The 20,026-nt window shown below is 43.9% G+C and overlaps 3 protein-coding genes across 7 annotated transcripts in view; 2 read left to right on the plus strand and 1 right to left on the minus strand.

Annotated features, from left to right (window-relative positions):
* LOC106600035 (tripartite motif-containing protein 46) overlaps window positions 1–6,541 on the minus strand; it is a 24,464-nt gene extending 17,923 nt beyond the window's left edge. Inside the window, exons 1-4 of the mRNA XM_045698845.1 lie at window positions 6,200–6,541; window positions 4,342–4,600; window positions 2,166–2,316; window positions 840–1,038 (exon numbers count right to left, since the gene is read on the minus strand). Of these exons, the coding sequence (XP_045554801.1) occupies window positions 840–1,038; window positions 2,166–2,316; window positions 4,342–4,600; window positions 6,200–6,259 (669 nt within the window). The 5' untranslated portion in view covers window positions 6,260–6,541. The remainder of the gene's footprint in view (window positions 1–839; window positions 1,039–2,165; window positions 2,317–4,341; window positions 4,601–6,199) is intronic.
* LOC106574226 (transmembrane protein 107) lies at window positions 5,513–11,142 on the plus strand. Of its 4 annotated transcripts, none has more exons than XM_045698849.1 (7): window positions 5,513–5,611; window positions 8,736–8,861; window positions 9,075–9,142; window positions 9,305–9,405; window positions 9,866–9,962; window positions 10,168–10,211; window positions 10,341–11,142. In XM_045698849.1, the coding sequence occupies exons 2-7, from the start codon at window positions 8,775–8,777 to the stop codon at window positions 10,391–10,393; spliced, it is 450 nt and encodes a 149-aa protein (XP_045554805.1). In that variant the 5' UTR covers window positions 5,513–5,611; window positions 8,736–8,774; the 3' UTR covers window positions 10,394–11,142. The 4 variants fall into 4 exon arrangements, with proteins under 4 accessions (XP_045554805.1, XP_014005395.1, XP_014005405.1 ...); XM_014149920.2 differs by lacking the exon at window positions 5,513–5,611 and adding an exon at window positions 8,233–8,486; XM_014149930.2 differs by lacking the exons at window positions 5,513–5,611; window positions 10,168–10,211 and adding an exon at window positions 8,233–8,486.
* Window positions 11,143–11,237: 95 nt separating this feature from the next.
* On the plus strand, window positions 11,238–14,599 carry LOC106574234 (keratinocyte-associated protein 2). Of its 2 annotated transcripts, XR_006759979.1 has the most exons (6): window positions 11,238–11,393; window positions 11,930–12,084; window positions 12,807–12,870; window positions 13,039–13,105; window positions 14,018–14,332; window positions 14,372–14,599. XR_006759979.1 is itself a non-coding variant. In XM_014149955.2 (5 exons), exons 1-5 carry the CDS (start codon window positions 11,390–11,392, stop codon window positions 14,136–14,138), a joined length of 411 nt encoding a protein of 136 aa, XP_014005430.1. In that variant the 5' UTR covers window positions 11,238–11,389; the 3' UTR covers window positions 14,139–14,599. The 2 variants fall into 2 exon arrangements, 1 of the variants encoding a protein (XP_014005430.1); XM_014149955.2 differs by having other exon boundaries at window positions 14,018–14,599.
* The last annotated feature ends 5,427 nt before the right edge of the window (window positions 14,600–20,026 follow it).

Here is a 20,026-nt window from a genome sequence, read left to right on the forward strand (position 1 = left end):
AAACAGATAAATAAGTTATAGAGATAGTGACTGTAGAGGAAACAGGTAAAGAAGTTATAGAGATAGTGACTGTAGAGGAAACAGGAAAATAAGTTATAGAGATAGTGACTGTAGATGAAACAGGTAAAGAAGTTATAGAGATAGTGACTGTAGAGGAAACAGGTGAAGAAGTTATAGAGATAGTGACTGTAGAGGAAACAGATAAATAAGTTATAGAGATAGTGACTGTAGAGGAAACAGGTAAAGAAGTTATAGAGATAGTGACTGTAGATGAAACAGGTAAAGAAGTTATAGAGATAGTGACTGTAGAGGAAACAGATAAATAAGTTATAGAGATAGTGACTGTAGATGAAACAGGTGAAGGAGAGAGAGAGAGGTACTGTAGATGAAACAGGTAAAGAAGTTATAGAGATAGTGACTGTAGAGGAAACAGGTGAAGGAGAGAGTGAGAGGTACTGTAAAGGAAACAGGTGCAGATAGAAAGAGAGAGAGAGAGGTATTGTAGATAAAACAGGTGAAGTGAGAGAGAGGTACTATAGATGAAACAGGTAAAGAAGTTATAGAGATAGTGACTGTAGAGGAAACAGGTAAAGAAGTTATAGAGATAGTGGCTGTAGAGGAAACAGGTGAAGAGAGAGAGAGAGAGGTACTGTAGATGAAACAGGTAAAGAAGTTCTAGAGATAGTTATAGATACAGAGAAGAGGGAAATACAGGACAAAAACAGCAATTTCATGAACATAGTTAACCCTTACATACACCCCCCAAATACTACGTAAACACACACACACACACACACACACACACACACACACACACACACACACACACACACACATACCTTGGGTCTGAAGTTGTTGGTGGGCAGTATGTGTTCGTGCTGGGAGCGGAGCGTACCCCAGGGGTGGTAGAGCTTGAAACACTCGTTGCAGAAGTTGGACCTGCAGTCAGCACAGCCCTTAGTGGCCTCCAAGGACTGAGGAGCCTTACAGAAGCCACACATTATAGCCACGCTGCCCAGGCTCACTGTGTGTCTGTACCTGGAGGCAGACAGGGGGGAGAAACAGTGGAGAGGGTGGGGGTTGATACAAAAAGAGGACAGTCAGAGAACACAGAGCAACATTAAACCATAATGATGTCACTGTCCAAGATCACTGTGGAGAGAGAGAGAGAAAAAGAGAGAGAGAGAGAGAGAGAGAGAGAGAGAGAGAGAGAGAGAGAGCGAGATTGGACGTGGGTTAGGTAAATTAGGAAGGGGGGGGATGAGAGGTGAGAAAGAGAGGGGGCATGAGCTAAATGTGCTACTGTACGTTCTGTTCTGTCCTCTTCTGCTCTGCTTTCAGATGTATGTTGTTTTAAATCTTATCCAACTTCCTGACCTGGATCCTTCAGCTGTGTTCTGTGTTCCTGCAGACCGCACTGTTTCTACTTCCAGTGAGCTATGGACTCAACATGCCCAGTCACGCTTTACTGACAGAGACAACCCATCTTCCAGGGGGGAGAGAGAGAGCAGCTGCTGCAAATTCCTCTCAAACTGCTGCTGCTGCGTCTCAAACAACAATGGCTATTCTCCCTCCCTCCCTCTCTCTCTCTTTCATCCCAATTCTTTCCTACTCTCGCCCTATACTTCTCCCAAATCTCTCTTCCATCCTCTCTCTCTTCCCTTCTCTATGTGAATCTCAGTAGTCTACAAAGGCCTCCTCTCTTCCTCTCTTTCAGATCACTACTAATGAAGGAAAGGAAACAAGGAAAGGAGGCTATTTATGAGAATCACAATGTCTATGTGTTTGTTTCTTGAAGCATTCAGAACCTCAACTTGTTGTTCAGAAAGTCCATTTGATGTTCGTGTGGATTATGAAGTCACCTCAGCTTCCCAGTTCCCACACACTCAGCTCGTTAGGCCCTGCTTCAGGATGAGGGGGGGGGGGGTTCTCCCCATACCAAAACCAATGATTTTCTGTCCCATTTATAAAGCACTATTGACTTTTCCTTCTTTCTGTGCTTATCTTTTTTTCCTGCAGGATTGGTTCAGAACCTACATTCCTCTGTAAGTAAGTGAGCAACTCTCTCTACGTGTCTGTCTGTCTGTCTGTCTGTCTGTCTGTCTGTCTGTCTGTCTGTCTGTCTGTCTGTCTGTGTGTGTGTGTGTGTGTGTGTGTGTGTGTACCTCTCTACGATGCGTTCCAAGGTGAGATTCCTGAGGCAATCGGTCAGTCCTCTCTCCCCCAGCTCCACCTCTTTGTGACAGGACGGACAGGGGAACAGCATGGGGGCAGGAGACATGTCCTTACGACGACGCCCAGGGTACGTCCCAAAACCTGAGAGGTGGGGGGAGGAGGGGAGGTGGGGGGGAGGAGGGGGTACGTTTGGAGAGGGAGAGAGGAGACAGAAAGTAATCAGTATGAGTGTGATAGTTCCAACACAGTTTGATAGAACTAGAGCCATACTTTTCTATCCCCTGACTGCACTGCACACTACATGCTGACACAGACAGAAACGGCTGCTTCACACCTAGAACACCTGCTAGTTCAAACACACACACACACACACACACACACACACACTCTACTGCCCCCCAACTCTCTCTCAACATAAATAATAAATATGTCATATGAACATTTCATGTGTCTTTGAAGTGTTGTGATGTATGAACCAGTCATATACACTGCATCTACAAAACATTAGGAACACCTGCTCATTCCCTGACATAGACTGACCAGGTGAATCCAGGTGAAAGATATGATCCCTTATTGATGTCACTTGTTAAATCCACTTCAATCAGTGTAGATGAAAGGGAGGAGACAGGTTAAAGAAGGATTGTAATCCTTGAGACAATTGAGACATGGATTGTGTATGTGTGTCATTCAGAGGGTGCATGAGCAACACAAAAGATGTATGTGCCTTTGAACAGGGTGTGGTAGTAGGTGTCAGGCACACCAGTTTGTGTCAAGAACTGCAACGTTTCTGGGTTTTTACGCTGAACAGTTTCCTGTGTGTATCAAGAATGGTCCACCACCCAAAGGACATCCAGCAAACTTGACACAACTGTGGAAAGCATTGGAGTCAACATGGACCAGCATCCAAGTGAAATGCTTTCAACACCTTGAATTGAAGGCTGTTCTGAGGGCAAAAGGGGGTTCCTAATGTTTAGTATACTCTGTGTATATAGAGAGTTGGGCCATTGCAGTTGAATGTTCCGAGAGCGACTCTTTCTCCTACATAGAGTTGAAGTCGGAAGTTTACATACACTTAGGTTGGAGTCACTAAAACTTGTTTTTCAACCACTCCACAAATGTCTTGTTAACAAACTATAGTTTTGGCAAGTTGGTTAGGACATCTACTTTGTGCATGACACAAGTAATTTTTCCAACAATTGTTTACAGATTATTTCACTTATAATTCACTGTATCACAATTCCAGTGGGTCATAAGTTTACATACACTAAGTTGACTGTGCCTTTAAACAGCTCGGAAAATTCCTGAAAATTATGTCATGGCTTTAGAAGCTCCTGATAGGCTAATTGACATAATTTGAGTCAATTGGAGGTGTACCTGTGGATGTATTTCAAGGCCTCCTTCAAACTCAGTGCCTCTTTGCTTGACATCATGGGAAAATCAAAAGAAATCAGCAAAGATCTCAGAAAACAAATTGTAGACCTCCACAAGTCTGGTTCATCCTTGGGAGCAATTTCCAAATGCCTGAATGTACCACGTTCAGCTGTACAAACAATAGTACGCAAGTATAAACACCATGGGACCACGCAGCCGCCATACTGCTCAGGAAGGAGACGCGTTCTGTCTCCTAGAGATGGACGTATTTTGGTGCGAAAAATGCAAATCAATCTCAGAACAACAGCAATGACCTCAAGCATACTTCCAAAGTTGTGGCAAAATGGCTTAAGGACAACAAAGTCAAGGTATTGGAGTTGCCATCACAAAGCCCTGACCTCAATCCCATAGAAAATGTGTGGGCAGAACTGAAAAAGCGTGTGCGAGCAAGGAGGCCTACAAACCTGACTCAGTTACACCAGCTGTCAGGAGGAATGGGCCAACTTATTGTGGGAAGCTTTTGGAAGGCTACCTGAAACGTTTGACCCAAGTTAAACAATTTAAAGGCAACGCTACCAAATACCTATTGAGTGTATGTAAACTTCTGACCCACTGGGAATGTGATGAAAGAAATAAAAGCTGAAATAAATAATATATATATGGCTCTGGTATGAACCATCTTCACTGGCCAGTAAAACCAAGTCAGATGCTGATCTAATGATGATGTCACTCTCATCTGCAGGCACTGGCACACAAGTGAGATCGATATCAGCATTCACACACACATTAACCCACCTGGTCTGAGGACGCGGTCCAGGCGGTCGGTGGTCTTGGGCAGGGGTCTGCGTGCCCCGCGCGGGGAGCGTGTGTTGGGGGAGGCGGCCGGGGAGTTGGGCTCTGGGGGGAGGTCTGGGGGAGGGTATCCTCTCTGGATTAACACCTCAGCAGCACACAGCAGACACACACTGTGCTGGCACGGCAGGATGATGGGCTGCTTCACCATCTCAGTACACACTGGGCAATGCAGCTCCCGCTCCATACTCTTCATGTTAGACTGGAGGAGGAGAGAGGAAAGGATGGTGGGGATAAGGGGTTGGAGATAGAAGAGAGACGGGGAGAGGAGTTAGAGGAGCAGGGAGGGGGGAAGCAAATAAAGGGTGAGTGAGCAGGGGAGAGGGTGTGAGGGGAAAGAGGGGGAAGTGAAAACAGGAGTGAGAATGAGGCAGAGGAATAACTTAACTGCTCTAAATAGAGGAGAGAGAGAGAGAGAAAGAGAACGAGATGAGAGAGAGGGAGAGAGATAGAGAGAAACAGCATCTTACATTATTGAACCATTCCTGGTTTAGAATCTATGTTGGACACATGAAAGGAGAAAGCAGGTGTGTGTGTGTGCATAAATACCCGGGCCAGGGCTGACTAAGGTGCCACGCCAGTCTCCTTAAATATGAGTCTAATCACTTCATTCCAGCTCTGTCTGGCCAACAGCATGATGTAAACCCACTACAGAGGAGTAATAGATCCCTCTATCTATAGCTTTGTTGTAGGACTATTTGCGTGATTCTAACCTTCCTCAGTTCAGTTAACACAAGCCACCATGATGGTGAGAAGATATTCATTTTATGGGAACAATGAATTACATTAAATTGGATTTCAACGCACAAAATAAGCTATATTACCGGGCAAGGTCTAGTCGACTTCACCTTCCCTAGGCCGGATGTAGAAATATCAACGGGATTCATGATAGGCCAAGGCTACTGGCTACCGGGAAAATTGCATTCACATCGATTAGGCTTCAATAAGAATGACTACACCTCTCTCTCTCTCTCCTCTATCAATGTTTTTTTCTTTCCCTGGCTCGGCCAGAATAGCCGGTGTCAGCGGGTCCTTTCCTTTCTGCGCTCTGGGGGGTTTCTGCACCTATGTGGCGCGAGAGCCAAGACCGCCGCCGCGTGCTGGTGCTCCCTGAATCCCGTTTCTATGGCGACAAAAATCATCCGTTCCCTGCTCACCGTGTTGCGAGATGGCAAATCATATCATCGGACCACTTGTTTTTGTGCATGCTGGGGTACGCATTCGACCGATAGGCTTCAAATATATATATATTGGCGATCTATTTAATCCTCCTTTCACCTTTACCTCCTAGCTAGGTGTGTCAATAACCAGCCAATAGTGACCAGCCGCTGGCGTCAAGCCAAAGTGTTGGAGCCAAATACCACCCATTTCTAATTTATAGCTCAGACTTATTAATGAATGTCTGGTTGAATTTTAGTCAATCTAATAACAAAAGCAGACCATTTCACATTGAAGAAAAATATAGCCTAAGAATAATGTATGAAGGATGATGAAATGTTGATGCCAAAATGGATGTGAAGGCCTCTATATATTGTGTAGGCTAGCCTACGTGGCGTGCTGAAAACACAATTTAACTAAAAACATTATGCAATATTAATAACATTATATATATATATATATATATATATAGCTTAGCTGAGGCATTTCTCTCTGAACGGCCAGTTGAAATACAGGTAACCTTACCACATTTATGTTTGCTATAGCCTAGGTCTGGTGGCCTACACAATAACAAAATAGGCTCCAGTCTCCACATCACATTTATGGTAAACAAATAGGTCTAATTAATCATCACCACACTTACGCTGATTTGAACGAGTGCGTCCATCATAGACGTAAACGCCTGTAGTTCTGCTTCAGCCATCCTTTAGGATCAAAACGCGGTCTGTCAAATTCACAATCGTAGCCCAGGCCTAGTAATATATTCAAATATGTTGTGCTATGGTGAATAAAGAAAAATGTTAAAAGCTTGGTCAATAGGTATAGGCTATCGCATATTAGTCTGACCGGGTGTATATGGTCTGGAGTGCGCAGCGTTGACTTCTGTCCCATTCCACTGGGCTCGCGCTGATATGGTGATGTTCAATAGTGGGGATAGAGCGTGCGTGGTGATTTCTGCTGAGTGAAACAGGTTCAAATGCTCTCTCTCTCGCTCTATCTTAGTGTGTGTGTGTGCCTGTGCAGTGGCGGTTCTAGCTTGTATGGCTCCCTGGGCGAACCCCCCCCCCCCCCCAAAAAAAAGCACCATTCTGCACTAACTGTAATTTGTATTCTGACATTTGGAACACAAATAAATAAACATAACATTTAAAACTATACAAATATAAAAATATATACAAAAATAAGATACAAAGACAAATAGAAACAAATTTGGGTTGATTTGTCACTGGAGCATCAATAAATTACCCATCCCCCCAGCACTGTCAACCAAGAGTCAAGACTAAACCAATTCACCTTGGTGGTGTGCAGACTGGTTTTATTTTATTCTTAACAATTTCGCACACACCAGAAAAAATGCAACAATATGTCTGTGAAACTATATATTCACAGTATTATGAATGAATTGTGGTTTATTTGGTAGCATTTCGTAGTGTGACTGATTTTACTAATTGCATTAGTACTGTACAAAGTTAGAGGTGCGCTATTTCATAGATCCCCCCGCTGCCCCTACCTCCTACATCCTACCCCCGCTCCCCCTACCTCCGACTTCCAGTGGGGAGACCTGAGGTCATCCTACCCCCGCTCCCCCTACCTCCGGCTTCCAGTGGGGAGACCTGAGGTCATCCTACCCCCGCTCCCCCTACCTCTGTCTTCCAGTGGGGAGACCTGAGGTCAACCTAACTCCGCTCCCCCTACCTCTGTCTTACAGTGGGGAGACCTGATGTCATCCTACCCCCGCCCCCCCTACCTCCGGCTTCCAGTGAGGAGACCTGAGGTCATCCTACCCCCGCTCCCCCTACCTCTGTCTTACAGTGGGGAGACCTGAGGTCATCCTACCCCCACCCCCCTACCTCTGGCTTCCAGTGGGGAGACCTGAGGTCATCCTACCCCCGCTCCCCCTACCTCCGGCTTCCAGTGGGAAGACCTGAGGTCATCCTACCCCCGCTCCCCCTACCTCTGGCTTCCAGTGGGGAGACCTGAGGTCATCCTACCCCCGCTCCCCCTACCTCCGCTTCCAGTGGGGAGACCTGAGGTCATCCTACCCCCACTCCCCCTACCTCTGGCTTCCAGTGGGGAGACCTGAGGTCATCCTACCCTCGCTCCCCCTACCTCCGCTTCCAGTGGGGAGACCTGAGGTCATCCTACCCCCGCTCCCCCTACCTCCGCTTCCAGTGGGGAGACCTGAGGTCATCCATACCTGCTCCCCCTACCTCTGGCTTCCAGTGTGGAGACCTGAGGTCATCCTACCCCCGCTCCCCCTACCTCTGTCTTACAGTGGGGAGACCTGAGGTCATCCTATCCCCGCTCCCCCTACCTCTGTCTTACAGTAGGGAGACCTGAGGTCATCCTACCCCCGCCCCCCCTACCTCCGGCTTCCAGTGGGGAGACCTGAGGTCATCCTACCCCCGCTCCCCCTACCTCTGTCTTACAGTGGGGAGACCTGAGGTCATCCTACCCCCGCCCCCCCTACCTCCGGCTTCCAGTGGGGAGACCTGAGGTCATCCTACCCCGCTCCCCCTACCTCTGTCTTACAGTGGGGAGACCTGAGGTCATCCTACCCCCGCCCCCCCTACCTCCGGCTTCCAGTGGGGAGATTTTATTCTTGCCACTAGATGGCGACGTGAGATTACAAAACGCTACTAAAATGATGCGTTCATGAAGAAGCGTTCCTCATCCTCAACTCGTCTGTTTCCGTCCTAAATCGTTAACGAAACTCTACGTTCTTGAACGCACCCCAGATTTAAGTTGTTGTAGCAACGAGCTAAACCATGCCTGCAGCTTGTTTCTAGTCCTATACACAGTTGTTTCAATTAATGGTCAATAAATCATCAAATGTTGCTAGTTTTTGGCTTCAAATATTGACTAACGAGTTGAACAACGTCGTATGTCCTGTATTGGGTACATTAGCTAGCTAAGTTAGCACTATCAAGGTGAGTGTGCGGATAAATTAGCTTATACATTTGCTAATAGTAACATTACTTAGTCTACACATTGTATATAAAGTGCTGTTAACATTCATTTGAGTAGTCTTAACGTTAACGTTAGTAGTCTAGCTAACATTTACAGCCAATATTGTATTGCATTGTAGCAGGCTCAAGTCAACACACGGATTTTGTTGTTTCTTTTGGCAATATTAACGTTACTTGTCAACGTTTGCCTATTCCGCCTCTTTATTCTAGGTACCATAGTAGCCATACAGGCACATCTTTGCTGGAGCAATGTCTGCAGTCAGCAGCCTGGTCCCGGCTCGATTCCTGACTCTCACTGCTCACCTCGTCATCGTCATCACCATTTTCTGGTCACGGGTATGTTCACGAGTTCTGAGTACTGGCAAGGTTCTGGACAAACCATATCCTCTGTGTGACATGTCTCATGTCTGTATCTGGCATCTAGAAGACACCAGTTGTTGTTCACGACATCATCAACATGCTCTTCTATAATATATTGTGTTTGAACCGTGCTCAGAATCTAGTGATACTGTGTAGATCTATCTAATAATCATACTCATTGTCCCACAGGAGAACAATGTTGAAGCTTGCCTGCCTTTGGATTTCACACAGGACCAATACGACAAGGAGGACACCAAGTAAGCATCTTTCACCCAGGACAGGACTCCTAACCCTGCACACGCACACGCACACAGTCTATCCAAAAAGAATTGCTATAGGTTTTGATAAATCACTTGTCTTACACACTCTCTCTCTCTATCTTTCTCTCCTCTCTATCTTTCTCTGTCTCTCTCTTCTAGGTTGGTGGTAGCGTTGTCAGTCACCATGGGTCTGTTTGCTATAGAGCTGGCTGGCTTCTTCTCTGGTGTGTCTATGTTCAACTGCACCCAGGGCCTCCTCTGTATCCTTTACATGTTCTCAAAACTCTTCCACAAAACTCTGTACATTACCAAAGTACACATAATGCATAGTACAGCAGTGGTCACCAGTCCTAGTCCTGGAGAACTACAGTGTGCTTTCGTTCTTGCCCAGTACTAATTTTGCGTGGCCAGTCACATCAACAAGTAGGCTACTCAAGGTCTTGATGTTTTGTTGAGTAGCTGAGTGTTGGTGCTGGGCAAGAATGAAGGCCTGCACACAGTGTGTCTCCAGGAATAGTGAAGAACATGGGAGGGAATTGATAGATGTAAGCAATATGCAGGAAGTTATACCCTTCTTTCAGATCAGCAAGGGGACGTTAAATATCGACACGGATATAAGGTTGAGGAAGTAATCTTTTTATTGGTTTGGTTAAGATTCCCTGACTCAGGACTCCCTCCCCATACACCATCCATTCATCCATCTCTCCATCCACACACTAGCGACTGCAGCCCATGCCAGTGCCTCTGTGGCTCTGCTGTTCTTTCTGTTTGAACAATGGGCATGTGAAATATACTGGTGGATCCTTGCTTTCTGCAGGTCTGTGTGTGTGTGTGTGTGTGTGTGTGTGTGTGTGTGTGTGTGTGTGTGTGTGTGTGTGTGTGTGTGTGTGTGTGTGTGTGTGTGTGTGTGTGTGTGTGTGTGTGTGTGATTCTCAGAGGTTTTGTTTCCCTGACTGACGTCTCCTCCAGCGTTGGCAGTCCACTGCAGTGCATCCGTCTCCCTGTCTTTCTTTGTCTTCCAGAGATGGGAGTGTTGGACATACTGGGTTATTTTTGCCTTCTGCAGGTTTGTGTGTGTGACAGACAGACAGACAGACAGACATCGTGTGTGTGACCTGGAGTTATTTGGGTCATTTTTGCATCGTGCAGGTTGATACTTTGCATATAATGCTGCCATCCTCTCTATCTCCTGTAGTGTTCTCCCTGCGTTTGTGGAGATCCTACTCTTCATCGCAGTGTTCGGACTGAAGAAGAAGCCACTATAACCGAGAGCAGTGTTTCACATCGATGTTCGGTCTGGAATGTAGTGTCCATCCTTCCCAGCACTTGTACACACCTGTCCAAGTGTGTGACACATTGTGACTGTTCAACAGTGTCAAGGGGACATAGCGGATGTTAGTGATGTTGGATGGTGATCGTAGTGACAAAGACAAAAGAGCTGGTTAAGATGTGGGTGGTCTAAGCTGCAGCATCCGATACGGTGACAGCATAGGGTCGAATCTGGCCTTCTGACTTTTGACACACACCTTTCTCTATCTATCCATCAATAGTCAGATTATTTTATTTATTTATTTTAAGCTGTGGTCTGTGTTTCAGGATTCAACGGTTTTGTGGACTGTGGACGTTGTAGATGGAAACAGAGCTACTTTATGTACCAAGGCAGAGAGGACGATTTCTAAAAACTCCAGCGTAGTGATCCTAATTGCTACGCTGAATGTATAGACACAAGTAACCATCTTTCTCTTCACCATGCTAAATGGTCCTGTGTACCATAGGATTTTAGTACCACCTTTTTAAAACGTTTACCTAAAAAAATGTTTTATCAAGCTGTAGCTATCCCAGTTTGTTTTGTATTTTATTGTAGAGTCACTTGTAAATAATTCCTTCCTTTTAAGATGCTTTTTAAATTAATCTAAAATGTGGTGATATCTGATGGTAGCTACACCCCTATATGTCAGTGTTATTCTTTTTTTTATGATTAAAGTATTTTACCTGTGTAATCTAGTATTTATTTCATAAACCCCCCCTTGAAAAATTTGTGCAGTGGGTGTGTCAGTCTTGACGCACTTTTTGCGTTGCTAGAATCTAATTGGCACTTCACATGCGACTCCTACGTGTGCCACCTCTCACCAGTTCCGGGTAGCAGAAACGGCGCTTGTTCCTGGAGCTGCCTGTGTTTTGAAAGGATATCGAAACGCATGATCTTTTGTGTCAAAAACGTAATTATTGATTAAATATCAAAACATGGGTAAGTTATGCAAGGCTACTGTTTAATTTTGGTCAATGTTTGTGCGTTGAAAATAAGTATTGAGGGATAGAAAACGTAAAGGTTTACGTAGCTAACGATAGCTAGCTGTGTAACGCTAGGCTTGCCATTCATTGCTAACTTTGTTAGTTACGTAGTTATTTTGTGCAGAATACACTTGCCAACAATATATATTTCTTCAGTTTAACGGTAGGTAGGCTGTGTTGTCAAAATGTATGCTAAAGTTTTCTTGTAGCTTCCTAGCTAGGTATTTTCAGTATTCGAGAGAGGGTGTTTCCACACGGAATCTTTCAAGAGTGTACACTGACGTGGCGTAAAGATTGCTGTTAGGATGCAGTGAAATGTTTCGTATAGGGTAGTTATCTTATGTTTCTCTCACTCAAAGATTAAATATAAACCCAATTGTTGATATTATTATTCTGTTAGAATCTGGAATCTTCAGTCCAGCTGCAGCCCCATAGATGATTGTTCTACTACTGTCACAAACTATGTGTAATCTGCCTCTCCCCTCCTTCCAGCGGTGAACACAGGCACGTCCCTGGTTCTGTCCAGTCTGTTCTCTGTGTTGGTGTTTGCTGGGATGCAGATGTTCAGCAGACAGCTGGGCTCTACAGAGTTGCTCACCATCCTGGGAGGCTTCCTGGGCTCTGTCCTCTTCATCTGCTCCCTCACTGTATCCTCCTTACACCAAAACACACCACAACATAGCAGCACTGCATACAATGCAGTCTAGGTAGACCTCAGATAGTCTTAAGGTTGTAAACTTGTCAGAGTAAGCTGTTTGTAAAGCCAGACAGCTAAAGTCTTTGTTTATGTTCTGTGTTCCCAAGTGATGGAAGCAGACAGTCAGTTGGTTGGTTGGTTCTATAGTCCACATGCAGCACTGTGAGTCATGGTGGCAGGATTTTTAAAATGTTTATTTCACCTTTATTTAACCAGGTAGGCTAGTTGAGAACACGTTCTCATTTACAACTGCAACCTGGCCGAGATAAAGCAAAGCAGTTCGACACATACAACAACACAGAGTTACTCATGGAATAAACAAACATACAGTCAATAATACAGTAGAAAAAAAGTATATATACAGTGTGTGCAAATGAGGTAGGATAAGGGAGGTAAGGCAATAAATAGGCCATGGTGGCGAAGTAATTACAATTTAGCAATTAAACACTGGAGTGATGAATGTGCAAGTAGAGATACTGGGGTGCAAAGGAGCAAGACAAATAAATACACTATGGAGATGGATAAATAAATAGAGTATGGGGATAAATAGAGTATGGGGTTGAATAAATACAGTAAGGGGATAAATAAATACAGTAAGTATCACTGAATGTCTAAAGGTCTAATAAAGCCACCACAACACTGTGTGTTTCCCTTAACCCTTTCTACAACCAGGCCTTCAATAACCTGGAAAACCTCATCTTCGGCAAGGGATTCCAGGTCAAGATCTTCCCAGAGAGTAAGTCTGTCTTCACAACTACAGAGTAATGCACAGAATCTATTTCCTGTGTTTCACACACATTCACTGAGCCTCTTGTCATGTTTATGGGTGCATCTGAATAGTATAGCGGCTCAGCACGCACTCGGTCCTGTTTTAACGTGTGTTCATTTCTCTCATCTCCACCAGTCCTGGTGTGCCTGTGCCTCTCTCTGTTTGCCTCTGGGCTGGTGCACCGTGTGTGTGTCACCACATGGTAAGTATGAACTCACAGACTACTGACAAACCCAGGCGCACCAAACACAGAAACTCTTGACAACTGAACTCAGTGATGAAATGAAGGATTTATGGAATAACAGAGAGCCTATCCAACTGACAATCTCATGGAAAAAAAATAGAAACTATTGGAACCAAGATTTAAAAAATAACTGATATTGGCACAAGATGGAAGTAATGTTGGAACATAACTAACGACATTACAGTTAACAAAAATGTATGCTTAATCCAGTATAAACTCATGTATTGAATTTATTATACAAGAGACAATTCACAAATTCTACAGGACAACAGCAGAGATGTCAAGTGTAAAACTACTAATGACTCAATAATTCATGACCTTCTGGAAATGTTATAAAATCCAAAAGTTATGGGTGGAGTTGGAAAGATGGCTCAGAAGTATTACAATGTAAATGAGCTTTTAATTAGTCTGTCTGCATATTTAAAGACATGGCATATGAGGGTGCAGTGAGATACCCAATGGGTAGGACAACACCTTTCATCAATCATCTTAAAAACATATACTTCAACTGGAAATCAACCAATCATTCATTGTTTACGCAATGGAAAGGTCAAATGCTTTACGATCTAAAAATTGAAAGTGCGCAGGTGACGGAGAGAAACAAATTTGTGCTGTTTGAGGCCATGTGACAGAAAGTGATAAGGGGATGAGGGCTGGTGGGTCTGGGCAGGAGTGATGTAGTTGATGTTTGTATGATGTTGTCATTTGTTTGTGTATGTTTTGTATTGTTGATCAAATAAAATCTTATAGGAAAAAAAGGAATAGTAATGATGATGATGATGACAGTCAATGAACTTGGGGTGAAGTTTTTTTTCCTTCTCAAACCATATTGTGCTGTGCTGACTGTTTCATTTTGTTCTCTCTCTCCAGTCTGATATTCTCTCTGTTCGCCCTCTACTACATCAACAAAGTGTCTGCTGCTCTGTACCAGGCAGCCGTTCCCACGGTAATGCCAGCCAAGGCTGCCAGCAAGGGCAAGAAAAAGAACTAAGTCACTAGTTAGATCAAACTTTCATACCGTCATCCAATCAGCATCCAGTACAACGGCTAACCAGGCAAGGGAGAAATGGTGTAGCTTAGCCAATGACAGCGTACCCCAGTTTCCTTTTTGTAGGTCGTGCCAATCAGCATTCTTACACATTTTCCTTGACTTCTTAACTCTATGATCACTGATCTCCAAGGACTGGACATCTCTCAGCAGTATAGATAGCCCGAGACCTACCCAGCCCATCCATACACTGTTCTCAGCAGTCATGAGGCCTGGGGTGGAGGAAAGGAAGCAGTTTGGGATCTAGCCAGAATCATGTCTCTACATTCCCTACATCATCCCCATGTACTGTGCACTTGTTTCAAGCTGCTTGTTCACAGATCCATATTTTTGATTGCCGTCCTTTTTGTTTTGGTATGAAAACTTTTGTTAATGAATTTGTAATTAAAACCCATTGAAAATAGTGTCTGTCTCTAGATTTTTCTTGGTTTAAGCTACTTGAAACAGACAAGTCAAGGTAAGCACTGCCGCTTCAGTGCTGCTATGGGCAAAGTTCCCCTTATAGATGCTCCAGGTACACACACATCTGACATCCCTTTTAAGGAGCAGCCATGTAATAAGATGCTTTAACTAAAAGTTGTAGCACACCAGTGTACACTGGATTTTTGATGAAAGGAATATTATTTGAAAGTACAAACAACTTAGTTTTTGGAAATGGGTCTGCTGAAGATCTGATGATCAAGGTGGAATGTAGGACAAAAAAATCATATTAGTCCAAATAACTTATATTATGAACTCTGACCGAACCATTCTACTCCTAACAATATTTACCCAAATATATATATATATATATATAGTACCAGTCAAAAGTTTGGACACACCTACTAATTCAAGGGTTTTTCTTTATTTTTTACTATTTTCTACATTGTAGAATAATAGTGATGACATCAAAACTATGAAATAACATGGAATCATGTAGTAACCAAAAAAGTGTTAAACAAATCAGAATATATTTTAGATTATTCAAATTAGCCACCCTTTGCCTTTGACAGCTTTGCACACTTTTTGGTTACTACATGACTCCATATGTGTTATTTCATAGTTTTGAATATTCTACAACAACAAAAAATAAAGGAAAACCCTTGAATGAGTAGGTGTCCAAACTTTAGACTGGTACTGTACATCCCGGAAGACAAAACCAAGCCAACTCTCAAATGTGAACTTATACTAGAAAACTAGCAGACCCACCCCTCCTACCACAGACACATGGAGAGATACATAGAAAACTAGCAGACCCACCCCTCCTACCACAGACACATGGAGAGATCCATAGAAAACTAGCAGACCCACCCCTCCTACCACAGACACATGGAGAGATCCATAGAAAACTAGCAGACCCACCCCTCCTACCACAGACACATGGAGAGATCCATAGAAAACTAGCAGACCCACCCCTCCTACCACAGATACATGGAGAGATCCATAGAAAACTAGCAGACCCACCCCTCCTACCACAGATACATGGAGAGATCCATAGAAAACTAGCAGACCCACCCCTCCTACCACAGACACATGGAGAGATCCATAGAAAACTAGCAGACCCACCCCTCCTACCACAGACACATGGAGAGATCCAGCAGACCCACACCTCCTACCACAAGCACACGGAGAGATCCACAGACAACCTGCCGATGTGCCCTTGAACAAGGCACTTAAGCCTAATTTGCTCCAGGGGCGCCGTGCTACTATTGTGGCCCTGTAAAACAACACATTTCACTGCACCTAACTGGTGAATGTGACAATAAAGCATATTGTTTATGTGCAGAATGAAAGACAATAGAACAGTCAAATAATATACAGTGAAGTCAGAAGTTTACATACACCTCAGCCAAATACATTCAAACACAGTTGTTCACAATTCCTGACATTTAATCCAAGTAAAAATTATATTTCATAGATCAGTTAGGATCACCACTTTATTTTAAGAATGTGAAATGTCAGAATAATAGTAGAGAGAATTATTTGCAGCTATGGAACCCTGACCTGTTCACCGGACGTGCTACCTGTCCCAGACCTGTTATCCCAGACCTGCTGGAACCCTGACCTATTCACCGGACGTGCTACCTGTCCCAGACCTGCTGTTTTCAACTCTCTAGAGACAGCAGGAGCGGTAGAGATACTCTCAAAGATCGGCTATGAAAAAGCCAACTGACTCTTACTCTTGTGTTACTGACTTGTTGCACCCTCGACAACTACTATGATTATTATTATTTGACAATGCTGGTCATTTATGAACATTTGAACATCTAGGCCATGTGCTGTTATAAACTCCACCCGGCACAGCCAGAAGAGGACTGGCCACCCCTCATAGCCTGGTTCCTCTCTAGGTTTCTTCCTAGGTTTTGGCCTTTCTAGGGAGTTTTTCCTAGCCACCGTGCTTCTACACCTGCATTGCTTGCTGTTTGGGGTTTTAGGCTGGGTTTCTGTACAGCACTTTGAGATATCAGCTGATGTAAGAAGGGCTATATAAATACATTTGATTTTATATTTATTTCAGCTTTTATTTCTTTCATCACATTCCCAGGGGGTCAGAAGTTTACATACACTCAATTAGTATCTGGTAGCATTGCCTTTAAATTGTTTAACTTGGGTCAAACATTTCGGGTAGCCTTTCAAAAGCTTCCCACAATAAGTTGGGTGAATTTTGGCCCATTCCTCCTGACAGAGCTGGTGTAACTGAGTCAGATTTGTAGGCCTCCTTACTCGCACACGCTTATCAAGTTCTGCCAAAAATTATAGATGGGATTGAGGTCACGGCTTTGTGATGGCCACTCCAATACCTTGACTTTGTTGTCCTTAAGCCATTTTGTACAACTTTGGAAGTATGCTTGGGGTCATTGTCCATTTGTAAGACCCATTTGCGACCAAGTTTTAACTTCCTGACTGATATCTTGAGCTGTTGCTTCAATATATCCACATAATTTTCCTGCCTCATGATGCTATCTATTTTGTGAAGTGCACCAGTCCCTCCTGCAGCAAAGCATCCCCACAACATGATGCTGCCACCCCTGTGCTTCACGGTTGGGATGGTGTTCTTCGGCTTGCAAGCATCCCCTTTTTCCTCCAAACATAACAATGGTCATTATGGCCAAACAGTTATTTTTTTGTTTCATCAGACCAGAGGACATTTCTCCAAAAAGTACAATCTTTGTCCCCATGTGCAGTTGCAACCTGTAGTCTGGCTTTTTTTTATAGCGGTTTTGGAGCAGTGGCTTCTTCCTTGCTGAGCAGCCTTTCAGGTTAGGTCGATATAGAACTCGTTTTACTGTGGATGTGGATACTTTTGTACTTGTTTCCTCCAGCATCTTCACAAGGTCCTTTGCTGTTGTTCTAGGATTGATTTTCACTTTTTGCACCAAAGTACATTCATCTCTAGGAGATAGAACGCGTCTCCTTCCTGAGCGGTATGACGGCTGCGTGGTCCCATGGCGTTTATACTTGCGTACTATTGTTTGTACAGATGAACGTGGTACCTTCAGTCGTTTGGAAATTGCTCCCAAGGATGAACCAGACTTGTGGAGGTCTACAATTGTTTTTCTGAGGTCTTGGCTGATTTCTTTTGATTTTCCCATGATGTCAAGCAAAGAGGCACTGAGTTTGAAGTTTGGCCTTGAAATACATCCACAGGTACACCTCCAATTGACTCAAATGATGTCAATTAGCCTATCAGAAGCTTCTAAAGCCATGACATCATTTTCTGGAATTTTCCAAGCTGTTTAAAGGCACAGTCAACTTAGTGTATGTAAACCTCTGACCCACTGGAATTGTGATACAGTGAATTATAAGTGAAATAATCTGTCTGTAAACAATTGTTGGAAAAATGACTTGTGTCATGCACAAAGTAGATGTCTTAACCGACTTGCCAAAACTATAGTTTGTTAACAAGACATTTGTGGAGTGGTTGAAAAACGAGTTTTAATGACTCCAACCTAAGTGTATGTAAACTTCCGACTTCAACTGTATGTATATAGAAAGAGGTTAATTATACTATGTTACACAAGACCCAAAAGACGGAGAGTTGATTGTCATGAATATCAGTGACTGGCTGTGCTGTTCTGATGCTGGGGAAGCAATAGGACAGCAGCTTGGAATATCCATCACATATGTGTCAGAAGAACACATGCTTTGCCTCAAAGGAGGTTGGTGGCACCTTAACTGGGGAGGACAGGCTCATGATAATGGCTGGAGCGGAATCGGTGAAATCGTATCAAACACATGGTTACCATGTGTTTAATGCCTTTGGCACCATTCTGGCCATTATTATGAGCCGTCCTCCCATCAGCAGCCTCCTGTGGTGTGCATAGTGCATTGCAGTTTACCAATCTTCATTTTGGAGTTTGAACAATCTTTTGGTGATTGTGTTGCTTTTTATCTGTATCTGTTTGTGCCAGTTAAATGCACTCATTCATGACCGTCTCAAAGCCAATGACGCTCCAACTGATGTAAATGTGTTCTCTCTCTGGGGACAATAACATTACATTTTATTCAAACTTCATCCCAACCTCTTCATCCATAGAACTATTCTTACAAACATACTAGTGTGCACTCTTGTCACCCCTCTCTCCATCTGTGTTATTTCATCATGTTTAAGTTGAGATAACTGAAAGATGACATCAAGCCTTATCTCAAATTCCCTCTCCCCTTCCCTGCTCTCTCTCTCTCAGCAGCTCTGGTCTCATAGACTAGATGTAACATAGAAAATGTGATTCCGAGACACTCAATTTAGTATGATATGTTACGTTTGGTATGGTTGCATAAGGCAGAAGATTACTTAAAGGTTGTGAGTTTGAATCTCGTCATAGACAACTTTAGCATTTTAGCTAATTAGAAACTTTTCAACTAAACTCAGCAAAAAAAGAAACGTCCTTTTTTCAGGACCCTCTCTTTCAAAGATAATTCGTAAAAATCTGAATAACTTCACAGATTTTCACTGTAAAGGGTTTAAACACTGTTTCCCATGCTTGTTCAATCGAACCATAAACAATTAATGAACATGCACCTGTGGAACAGTCATTAAGACACTAACAGCTTACAGACAGTAGGCAATTAAGGTCACAGTTATGAAAACTTAGGACACTAAAGAGGCCTTTCTACTGACTCTGAAAAACAGCAAAAGAATGGTGCCCAGGGTCCCTGCTCATCTGCGTGAATATGCCTTAAGAATGCTGCAAGGAGGCATGAGGATTGCAGATGGGGCCAGGGCAATAAATTGCAATGTCCGTACTGTGAGACGCCTACGACAGCGCTACAGGGAGACAGGACGGACAGCTGATCGTCCTCACAGTGACAGACCACGTGTAACACCTGCACAGGATTGGTACATTCGAAAATCACACCTGCGGGACAGGTACAGGATGGCAACAACAACTGCCCAAGTTACACCCGGAACGCACAATCCCTCCATCAATGCTCAGACTGTCCTCAATAGGCTGAGGGAGGCTGGACTGAAGACTTGAAGGCCTGATGTAAGGCAGGTCCTCACCAGACATCAATGGAAACAACGTCGCCTATGGGCACAAACTCACCGTCGCTGGACCAGACAGGACTGGCAAAAAGTGCTCTTCACTGACGAGTCACGGTTTTGTCTCACAAGGGGTGATGGTCGAACTCGCGTTTATCTTCAACGGAATGAGCGTTACACCGAGGCCTGTACTCTGGAGCGGGATCGATTTGGAGGTGGAGGGTCTGTCATGGTCTGGGGTGGTGTGTCACAGCATCATCGGACTGAGCTTGTTTTCATTGCAGGCAATCTCAATGCTGTAAGTTACAGGGAAGACATCCTCCTCCCTCATGTGGTACCCTTCCTGGAGGCACATCCTGATATGACCCTC

Source organism: Salmo salar, chromosome ssa02, assembly GCF_905237065.1.
Source record: "Salmo salar chromosome ssa02, Ssal_v3.1, whole genome shotgun sequence".
In the NCBI taxonomy this organism is placed as follows: Eukaryota; Metazoa; Chordata; class Actinopteri; order Salmoniformes; family Salmonidae; genus Salmo; species Salmo salar.

What these genes read in the sequence shown, in the direction of transcription:
- LOC106574226 (XM_045698849.1), top strand. Translation starts at nt 8,775, where the DNA reads ATGTCTGCAGTCAGCAGCCTGGTCCCGGCTCGATTCCTGACTCTCACT. An exon ending in CTGCACCCAGGGCCTCCTCT is followed by an intron (nt 9,406 to 9,865) that starts GTATCCTTTACA and finishes TCCACACACTAG; the next exon opens with CGACTGCAGCCCATGCCAGT. An exon ending in GTTATTTTTGCCTTCTGCAG is followed by an intron (nt 10,212 to 10,340) that starts GTTTGTGTGTGT and finishes TATCTCCTGTAG; the next exon opens with TGTTCTCCCTGCGTTTGTGG.
- LOC106574234 (XM_014149955.2), top strand. An exon ending in GGTCAAGATCTTCCCAGAGA is followed by an intron (nt 12,871 to 13,038) that starts GTAAGTCTGTCT and finishes CATCTCCACCAG; the next exon opens with TCCTGGTGTGCCTGTGCCTC. An exon ending in CGTGTGTGTGTCACCACATG is followed by an intron (nt 13,106 to 14,017) that starts GTAAGTATGAAC and finishes CTCTCTCTCCAG; the next exon opens with TCTGATATTCTCTCTGTTCG.